At 40.8% G+C, this 11,062-nt stretch overlaps 1 protein-coding gene across 1 annotated transcript; it reads right to left on the bottom strand.

Moving 5' to 3' along the window:
- Positions 1–8,421: 8,421 nt before the first annotated feature.
- On the bottom strand, positions 8,422–10,183 carry LOC141610189 (thioredoxin-like protein CITRX, chloroplastic). The gene is made up of 4 exons (XM_074428606.1): positions 9,859–10,183; positions 9,633–9,755; positions 9,464–9,544; positions 8,422–8,824 (listed from the first exon to the last, which is right to left on the bottom strand). Exons 1-4 carry the CDS (start codon positions 10,081–10,083, stop codon positions 8,708–8,710), a joined length of 546 nt encoding a protein of 181 aa, XP_074284707.1. The 5' UTR covers positions 10,084–10,183; the 3' UTR covers positions 8,422–8,707.
- Between the last annotated feature and the right edge of the window lie 879 nt (positions 10,184–11,062).

The following is an 11,062-nucleotide window of genomic DNA, read 5'->3' as shown; positions in this document are numbered from 1 at the left end:
ACTGAGATAAGACATGACAATACCAAAAACATCTATCAACATAACACAACACCATCAGTCACACACACTCACACCCACTCCAATCAATCTCCGTCACCAACTGTCCACTGGACCAGCCCTGCCCGTGGGGGACCGCAGCCGTACCCACTAAATCCCCGCTCATCATACCGAGCGATAACCCTGTCCCATTAATGTGCACATCCCCTCCCATGGCGGGTTCCATAGAGGGCGAAACTAGGGCGTGAAGCCACTCCCGCAAGTGACTCCACTCAGCCGAGGACGCACCTCGAGAACCAGAGACAAACAATCACAGACAGCTGCAACACAACGACAACCAACGAACTGTATATACCAACCGACTACCGCATATACGCTGCCACACAAACACAACCACGATACAACAACAATGACACGACAACCGACACACTAGACTATCCACAGAAACTGAGTAGGCGAACCTACCTTTAAGCAACTGCAACCACTCCATGCCAACATACGAAATATCCAGCAATCAAGCAACACCTATATCCACAATACAATCATCTATCACTACCAAGCAAACCCTAACTGCAAAGACAAGGATACGGGTGATGATGACGACATACCTACAAGAAGAAACCTGGAAAAAGACCGCTACCCGACTCAAGCCATCCTCTCCTAAGGCACAAGAACCTTCAAAGGCTTCCATGGAGGTTATATGGTGAAGGGAAGGGACAGAGGCAACCTAAGGATCTGAAGAATTGAGGCGGAAATGATTTGCGGATTTAACAAAACACGATTATAAACCCTCGCTGAAAACCCGTTACTCGATCGAGTATCCCACATACTCGATCGAGTGTCCCCTACTCGATCGAGTATCCAAACTAGTCGATCGAGTAGCCTCTAATCTATCGAGTACCACACATAACTAACAACCCAAGGTAACTTGGCACGCACTTCTAAGGACTATTACCGCTCCCAAGGTCAGTCAACGTTGGTCAAAGGGTCTCTAAAAGGGCGGGAATTACAGTCTTCCCCCCTTAAAAAGAACTTCGTCCCCGAAGTTCAACTCACCTATCTCAAAGCACAAGGTACGGAAACAAGACAAAAACACTATTCCTCCGACATAGATCACTATTCCCCGGACATACCCTCCCCCATGTCATCATCATCAACTGTCTAACACTCCATATAGACCGACTCCTACAAAATATTACTTGAAATACCACCTTCACCACACGAACCGGCTCAACTAACGATTACTCAACACGCTACGAGGTTACCCTTTCACTAGCAACAACCAACAACACGAAACATGTCACTTTAGCACCACTATGTTACTAAACACTATAATTCTATTCCAACACACGACCTCATGACTATCTCTCTATGACCGCCTTTTAAGTATACTATTCAACTTTACTTCAACAAACAAGTGCAAATAGTTGTACTTCCATACAAGAGATGTGACTAAAGTCGTAGAAAACGTTATAAACAAACAACAACATAATTTCAAAATCGGCCTTTTTGTTTTGCGACATTACTCTTCCCCTCTAAAAAGAAACTTCGTCCCCGAAGTTCACCACCAAATTACTACATATGTTACTTACTACTTACATCTTGACATATATCCAAACCATATTATTCATTATTGACATTACTCATATTACTCGTACAACCAGTAAACCATAAAGATGTATGCAACCATATTCGAATAACTTGTCACCGTCAAGCAGGCATGTGTATATCATTTGCATTTGTATATGTAGAAGGACGCACTTCCGGTGAAATATAAATAGTAGACAATACGGGTGTAAAATGAATGCAATAAGAATAATTACAACTTCACTATTCGTTGCAAATACGCCTTTAAAACTAAGCACGACTTCCAACATATGAAATGAACGGTTCAAACATGTTACTAATCATTAATAACCATGTTAAACAAAAAACATGTAATTATATAACCATTAAACAATTTTAATTTTTCGAAAAGTTCTTGTAACAGTGCTACTCGATCGAGTATATAGGGTACTCGATCGAGTGCCCGCTACTCGATCGAGTCTCTTGGCTACTCGATCGAGTAGCCCTGAGATCATAATGCTTCATTTCTGTCACACCTGCAGCTACTCGACCGAGTATGGGGTACTCTGTCGAGTACCTACAGGTCAAAATCTTGGAAAAAACCTGTCATAACACCACATATATATATAATCGTCGCATAACGCGAGTCGGGATGACTTCCCGACCCCCAAAATCAATCCTGCAACAAGGTCAAACCAGCAAATCCGGCCTTATGGCCATCTGTACAAACCAAAATAAAAGTTCTAACTAACAACAACTACCATCATCCAACACCATCAACCATACACAAAGATAAAGAATAGGAGTATCACTCCTGCTGCTGCTGCTGCTCCTCCTTCATCTCATCTCCACCACCATCTCCTCCCGAGGTGCCCGCTCCCGATGACTCAATACCCGCATCAACCCCCGCTCCAGCTCCAGGACTCACATACCATGGGGTCAAGCCACCAAAAGCAAAGGACTGAAGTGTACCCCAAGCTGACTGATCCACCCCGTAAGAGTGGAAAACCCCACTGTAGTCCCCGATTCCACTCCACCACACTGGATGCGGTCCCTCGGTCCCAATCCCCTGAGTGTACGCCATCTCATGCATATTCCAGAGTGTCAAGGTAGATGACACTCTCTTTGCCAAGTAGCTCGAACGCGTCTCCGAGGTGTCGAGGTAGGGGTAACACAGAAAAGGGTGCTGCTCCGGTGGTGCTGCCGGCCGTGGTCTAGTCTCAGCGGTCCTCTCCCTCACTCGACGGGGTCCTCTCCCCAACCTGGGTCTCTCCTCCACTACGGCCGCATTCTCCCCCTTCTTCGACTCGGGAATCACCTGGAGGATCGTGTCATCAATGAGGTACGTCCGCAACTGTCGAGGTCCATCATCATCCTCCTCCTCCTCATCGGAGTCCACAGCTACAACCACCGGGTCTAACGGATCTGTCGGTGGGAGGTGCTCAGGAGCCGGAATCTTCATCCAGCTCATGCCCCACACCCTCCAAGCTAGCCTGCCATCAGCTAAAGTTCTCAACCATTTCAGGTCGAGGTAGTAGTCTCGGTCCATAATAGGCACCGGTGTAAAGGAGGAACATACTCAGAAGAAGCCTTAAAGGAGGCTAGCTTTTCAGCTAGCCGAGTGGCGATAGCACCACAACTCAGGTACCGGGTAGTGGAACTGGCCATCAAGGCAACGCCAGCACAGACCATGGCAGGAGCATTAAAGACCACCCTCTCGGTCCGCTCCGGGTTGAGGTAATACATCAGAAGCAATATCTCATGATTGTTCAGTTTACTAATATCCGGTCTATCATAAAGGAGGTTCGAAATGGAACGAAGAAAGATCCTACAGGTAACTTGTTGAACATCATTAATCAACATGTTGCTTGAGGTGGGAGCTGGCTTTTCGGTAAGACAAGGCATTAGGCGGCAGACACCGAACTCAGAAGGGATCTCATTGATGGAATCCTTGGGAGGCTTGGCCAACCCAAGGTGAGACGCAACAAGGTCCATGGTCAACAAGAAACTTGTGTTCATCAAACGAAACTCAACAGTTTGGGCAGCTGGCTCGTATTTAAACGAGCTCATAAACTCCAAGCTAAGAAAAGGGTAAGAATTCTTCCTCAGCCGATACAACCGCGTAAACCCCAAAGTCTCAAATATGTGACGGACATCCGTCTCAATTCCCAAATCAGTAAGAAGTGTGGTATCCACACAACGGGTAGGCCTCATTTTGCATTTCTGCAACGCCACAAAACGCTCTCTCTGTTTAAAATCTACAAACACCACCGTAGGGTACTCCGGTATCGCGGGTACTACGGGTCCACTACCTTCCCTAGGCTCAGGCTGTGAAGCCCTCCCCCTCTTGCTCTGACGGGTCCCTATGTTCAGTCTCGGCATCTGTTTCAGCATACAATTTAAACAAACTTGCATAGGCATGTAAAGCACATAATTCACACAATTGAACCTTGAATACGAAGCTAGGTACACACTTTCACCAACAAATTTCCAATTTGATATGTATAAATTCAGTTTATAGTAACTCAGACGATCTCTATAGTTGTGAAAAGTTTAGCATGATAAACACAATCTACTCAACCAATTCGGATATTATGGCACGACTCATTATGCTATTTCATGTATTTGCTTGATATCATGTAAGATATTCATATACGTTCATAGAAAGGCAACTTAAAGCATGTCATCATCCACCTTCAACATTAGAAGCAATTAACTCAACTAGGCTAGTCAGACGGTCTCTACGACTGTAACAAATTGACATATTCATCAACAATTAACATCACCATTAACATATTAAAAGCTTAATTCTTGCATATGCATTCATATCTAACACAAAATCCCAATTATAGAAAACGAAATTCAATTTGGGGCACTTTTAAGACGGAGTTTTAAGGCAAGTTTTAAGATGAAAATCACCAAAATTCAACTCCTAGCATAGTATGTGTAACATATAGTACTCAATTACATCATCCAACATGGAGAAAACAAGCAAAAATCAATTTTGATTTTGTAAACCCTAGAAAATTCGCCCCCAAATTTGGCAATTTCTATGCTATTTTTGGAGCAGTTAATCATTAATAATCATGAAAGGGAAGCATATGAATCACATTACAACAATTAAAAGTAATAATTCGTCCATTTGAATCGAAATTTCAGTTAATTCTACCATTCTAACAAGTTCAAAGTAATAAAACATGTAAATAAGGAAGACGTTCATACCTTGATTAGATAGAAAAGTAAAAGAACGAAATTAAACAAAGCAAACAACCCAACTAATCACCACCAACACAAGAAGAGGAGAGTTTTGAGAGAGATTTAGGGCTTAGGGTTCGAATAGAAGGAGAAAGAATGAGAGGAATAAGAAGAAATAAGGGTTTTAAGAAACCCGTAAGAAGCTCGGTACTGTAGCCTACTCGATCGAGTGCCTAGGGTACTCGATCGAGTGTCCTCTACTCGATCGAGTAGGTGCTATTTCGTCGAGTATCTGCAGAAAATTTCCACATCCCGACGTCATAGCTTCATAACTAGATCGAGTGAGGTCTACCCGGTCTAGTAAGCACTAGCACTCGGTCAAGTAAGGTTGAGTACTCCGTCAGAAATACGAAATAAATTGAAGATTCCTGCAAAACAATATTGCGTGTCGATTCCAAACTATGTTCGGAATTCATCACTAGTTATCATACTCACCTATGTATTACCATTACTACTCAAGCATATCATACCGTCTCATCAGACAGGATTCATGTCATATTACGCTACAACAATTTACCCAACTCGGTTTACCTGCTACCGAGTCATTCATATGCATAATCACGTCATCATACCATATTTAAACTCGTCTTACCACATTGTTATCGGCTTATTCTCACGTTAATGCAAAACATATATTTAACGATAATTATTCCCATGTCATCCAAGTACATTCCACATAAACAAATTAAAGCTTAGCATGTTCCAGTTCCAATATAAACAAATTATTCCACACAATTAAACACCACGCAAGCGGAAAGTTTCAATCATCCAGCATCGTATATACGCATCACTAATTACCAATTCTCGTACTATATCTCAACACTTCCTTAACTATCATCATTATAGCTACGGTAGAATTTATAAACTCATATAGATTCGCTATTACTAACAACTTAAAGTAAACACCAACACGTCCACCTTTCACATTACAGCATATACTTCCGCACTTTCACGCATTTCTATTAAATAAAACTCTTTTTACGTTTCTCATAATCATCGTATAAGCTCACTAATTCAACCAAAACTTCACCGCACACAATCCAAACGCAACTACCATGCCCATATCTACTTTGGTAAAGACTCGACCACAAATAGTTCCGACGAAATCATCATACACATTACATACATACACACGGACTCCACATTCCCATACCCTGTGACTGGCTTAAGTACAATGAGGCCAAGATTTTGAAATGAGGGCGCCTACTCACCCAAAACCTAGCATCAGCTGGGGCTCTCATCATGCATACACCAGGTTCATTTTATTAGACTCACTACGTTCATTATTTTCATTGGTTACAGGTTCCAAAATCGTCGCTCTGGTACCACTTTGTAACACCCCCATATTCAGAGAAGCCTTAACTAGGCCTTCCTTAGCATATAAGGGCGTTACCATCTCGGTTGCCCGAGGTAAGTAATCATCAAAAGTCGATAAAAGAACATTTATAGTTATATTACAAACGTTACAGCCAACTTAACCAAAATAAAGATACAACTCGTGAGCTACACACTATCTACATTGAAACTCGTGAGAACTCCTCCCTTGGGACTCCGCCTATCAACAACATCAACACCTGCTAAGACCGACTGCTCACCATAAGGGATCACGGCAGACACATAGAAACAACAAGACAACCACACAAGGTCAGTACTGAGATAAGACATGACAATACCAACAACATCTATCAACATAACACAACACCATCAGTCACACACACAATCACACCCACTCCAATCAATCTCCGTCACCGATCGTCCTTTGGACCACCCGCTAGTGGGGGACCAGGTAGTACCCACCAAATCCCCGCTCATCATCATACCGAGCGATAACCCTGTCCCATTAATGTTCACATCCCCTCCCGTGGCGGGTTCCACGGAGGGCGAAACTAGGGCGTGAAGCCACTCCCGCAAGTGACTCCACTCAGCCGAGGACGCACCTCGAGAACCAGAGACAAACAATCACAGACAGCTGCAACACAACGACAACCAACGAACTGTATATACCAACCGACTACCGCATATACGCTGCCACACAAACACAACCACGATACAACAACAATGACACGACAACCGACACACTAGACTATCCACAGAAACTAAGTAGGCGAACCTACCTTTAAGCAACTGCAACCACTCCATGCCAACATACGAAATATCCAGCAATCAAGCAACACCTATATCCACAATACAATCATCTATCACTACCAAGCAAACCCTAACTGCAAAGACAAGGATACGGGTGATGATGACGACATACCTACAAGAAGAAACCTGGAAAAAGACCGCTACCCGACTCAAGCCATCCTCTCCTAAGGCACAAGAACCTTCAAAGGCTTCCATGGAGGTTATATGGTGAAGGGAAGGGACAGAGGCAACCTAAGGATCTGAAGAAATGAGGCGGAAATGATTTGCGGATTTAACAAAACGCGATTATAAACCCTCGCTGAAAACCCGTTACTCGATCGAGTATCCCACATACTCGATCGAGTGTCCCCTACTCGATCGAGTATCCAAACTAGTCGATCGAGTAGCCTCTAATCTATCGAGTACCACACATAACTCACAACCCAAGGTAACTTGGCACGCACTTCTAAGGACTATTACCGCTCCCAAGGTCAGTCAACGTTGGTCAAAGGGTCTCTAAAAGGGCGGGAATTACAGTCTACCCCATTTGAAGGCCAAATCCTCTTTACAAACCCACTTATCACATTACTAGGCGGATTTGCTCCAAGAATATAGCAAAAAACAGAAGTTGACCAAAAGGAAATCTCACCAGCAACGTTCTCCTGGAGAATGCGAGGAATCGGTTGAAAGACTCCTTCGTCTGTAAACCCTCATCTGGAACCTCCATATCTTGTTCTTCATCTTCAATAATTAATTCCAAATCGTTCTCAAAATCAAGTGAAGAGAATTTAATATGCCTAGCGATCGATTTATCCTTTCCTGTATTAGTAGAGTTACTATTTTGTGATTTTTGTGATGATGAACGTGAAGGATTATTATTGAATCTCTTTGTTCGTGCCATTGCTACAGAATAAAGAAACCCTAGATTTTAGGAGAATTTTCTCTCTCTAATTTCTCTCTCATCCTTCTCTCTGTGTAATAGATTAAAGTGGAATTAATAATGCCCCAGCTATTGCTACAATGCTGAAATGGAAACTAAAAGTTCTTTATTTTGTGAAGATAAAAAAGTGTTTTTTTTTTTTTTTCGAAATAGAAGATAAAAAAGAGTTGGGACATAGGATAAGGTAGATTGACTGATGACATTAGGAATGGAATCAAACTTGATTTTAGATATCTTTGTTGATGCGGCTTGGAGCTAAGACACCTGCACTGGACTTCGATGTATGGCCAAAGAGATAGGGACATCGTATCTACAGAGTTTAGACGAGCTTCATTGGCGCAATGTCCAGACCAAGTTCAAGTTTTAACTATCACGGATGCTTTCTAAGAGGGCTCTAAGGAGAAATAAACTACACTTATCCATTCAATCGTACCGCCTTTTAGCAATTTTACAAATCCTGAATGGTTCACTGACATCCCATTGAATCAAGATGATGGTGTATCTCTCTAATGGGAGCTTGAATAACACACATCAATACATTAGCAGCCAAAATTATTTGACATCTCAAAAAAACGTACTTGTGTTTTGTAATCAACAATACTTATCACAAGTCGAAACCCATTTAGGTTACAAAATTCACAAAATGTCGCTAGTTTAGTTGGCTAAAGCATGGGGTGGTACACACCGTACACATAACCTGAGTACAAATCTCATAAGCATCAAAATTATCCTAGAGCCTCGCTTACACCAAAAAAGAACATAACATCTCTAACAAAACTACGCCATGGATGTTTAACAAGGAAGAGAGCTTCTGGAGTTGGCTTCTCACATTTGGCTGTCAATAATATCTCTCATCATCTGTATTGGAATCAACCCTTCTGTTCTGATTGCATCTTTACTTGGATCTGGGCTTAGGAAATACACTGTTGGAAGCCCTCGAACCTGCACGAATATATACGGTTTAATTTTTTTCTATTTGACCTCCAAAGTCCCATAAGTTATACAACTGACCAAACATCCCAGAATGTGACATGGGATAAGATGAAGGTAATTATTCTGTCTTTTTTCCACATTCATGTATACTATACTATAATACTCTGAGTCTTTGACTGGGTTGGAAATGTCGGACACAGCCATGTTTTGAAAGGGTTGAATGTTGTGTCTTGACAAGCCACTAACTTGGAAACTGTTGTGCATGACCAAGGTGGAAATCGTCTCACGCTGTTAGTATCCCAAGGTTACACAAGTGGTCGAGAGCTTCGGAATGAAGCAGAAACAGTTACCGAAATTATATACGAGGCAGAGAGAAATTTGTAAGAGGAAAAAGACTTGAGTTTTGCGTGTACAAGAAAGTCGTGACAACTCCTTGTAAAGGAGTAAACAAGGGAAACAAGAGGGACAAAAACCGGGCTTTCACTGCCATTACTCTCAACAGTTTGGAGCTAAATAAAATTATGTTCAACAGCAGAATCAAACGACGGGCTGCAATCCTGTTTACGGTTTTGTATTGTAATTACATTTTAATTCATAATGAAAAGTTAACAGGGTTGAATGTGGTGTGAGTAAGATGAATTGAAGTACCTGCATGTCGCGAGCAAATTCATACTCATCGTCTGTATCAACCTTGACAATTAATGCATTGTTCTCGTATTCGACAGCCAACTGAAAACAAAGATTTGGTTATGAAAAGTGAAATGGAGTGGAAATGGAGGGTAGAGAATGAAAGGAATGAAGGCGGTTGGTTAGAAACCATTTCAAGGTCCTGAGCCATTAAGATACAAGGGCCGCACCAAGTCGCATAAAAGTCGATAATGAGTGGCACATTTCTGTCTCCTTTTACAAGATCTTGGATCTCCTTGGCTGATAGTTTTTTCTGGAATTCACACAATCAATCAATCTTATACATAGATGAAAGAAACAAACAAATTCAAAAACACAGCAATAGAATAAAATAATAAGGGAGGGAGGGATTATACCACAAGATAATCTTCACGGACATGCTTGGCAAAGAGGGGTTTACATAGCAATTTTTTAGGGATTGAATTTTGGGGAGAGGCTATGTTTAGGGAGCTGGGTTTATTATTATTATTATTATTATTATAAGGGAAGAATTGAGAAGAAGATTTAACAGAGTTACCATGATGGAGTGAGCAGCCTGGGCGAGGTGATGTTGCTGCTACTACTACCCGCATACTACTCATCTTCCTTCTTCTTCTATAGCTAACACAAATGGATGTTGTTCTTGGAACTATTATTATTATTATTGGATAACCTTTCTCTATGCCTACATTCTATAGTCCACTGCTCGGGTCTGTTTTCAAAAAAAAAAGAATGTGTCATTTGAAATTTTATCTTTAAAATTACTCTCTTAAATTGTATTTTGACTTTCTCTCGTTGACCTCCCTCTCCATCTGCCTACCGAGTTAACAGTTAAGTATAAATTGGCTTAAGGGTAAGATTATCAGTCAAATTAAGACCGAGGCCACCTTTGGCTGTGGTGTAGTAGATGCTACACCAAAGAAAAATATTTCCGTTGGAAAATTTTTATCTTGCTACACCAAAATTTATATGATTTACATTCAATAAATGTTTTTCTTAACTTTTTTACACTGTCATCAACTATTTTCCATAAATACATCCCCCAATTAATATTCCTTCTTTAATCAATGACTCTCTCTTCCCCTTAAATCTTAATTCCTGTAAATTCTTGTATAGTGTATACTTTATTTACCAAAAAAAACTCGATCAATTCTTAATTAATGTCTTCCACAATCATCTTCTTAATTATTTGCATATATAAATAGTTTTTTCCACCCAAAATCTCCTATTTACTAAAAGAATGGTCGAAATTCCAAAATTTTCCGCCTAAACATATTTTCTAAAATAAAGTTTGTTATTTTTAGCATATTTTATAAATATGGTGGGCTATAATACACATAATCTTTCGGATTTATATATTTACTAGGTAGTATCCCGCGTTTCGCGCGGCCTGTTTGTAAATTTTATTATTATAATTGAAGAAAAATAATATAATTTATATATGACATTTAATATATTTACTTATAAATAAAAATAAATTAACTTTCTCAACTCTTAATTTCCTAGGTTTAACTTCAATGTTTTAAAATAAATACATACAGTTTTAATTATAACTAATACTCCCTCCATTATTCTTTATAT

This window comes from Silene latifolia, chromosome 1 (assembly GCF_048544455.1).
Source record: "Silene latifolia isolate original U9 population chromosome 1, ASM4854445v1, whole genome shotgun sequence".
Taxonomy (NCBI): Eukaryota; Viridiplantae; Streptophyta; class Magnoliopsida; order Caryophyllales; family Caryophyllaceae; genus Silene; species Silene latifolia.
Note: the sequence above shows the minus strand (reverse complement) of the source record. Positions and strands in the feature narration are given on the sequence as shown.

Coding starts and splice junctions, on each gene's coding strand:
- LOC141610189 (XM_074428606.1), bottom strand. CDS start 10,083: ATGAGTAGTATGCGGGTAGTAGTAGCAGCAACATCACCTCGCCCAGGC. Junction 9,756..9,858: donor TCCGTGAAGATTATCTTGTG/GTATAATCCCTC, acceptor TGTGAATTCCAG/AAAAAACTATCAGCCAAGGA. Junction 9,545..9,632: donor TGGCTCAGGACCTTGAAATG/GTTTCTAACCAA, acceptor CTTTGTTTTCAG/TTGGCTGTCGAATACGAGAA.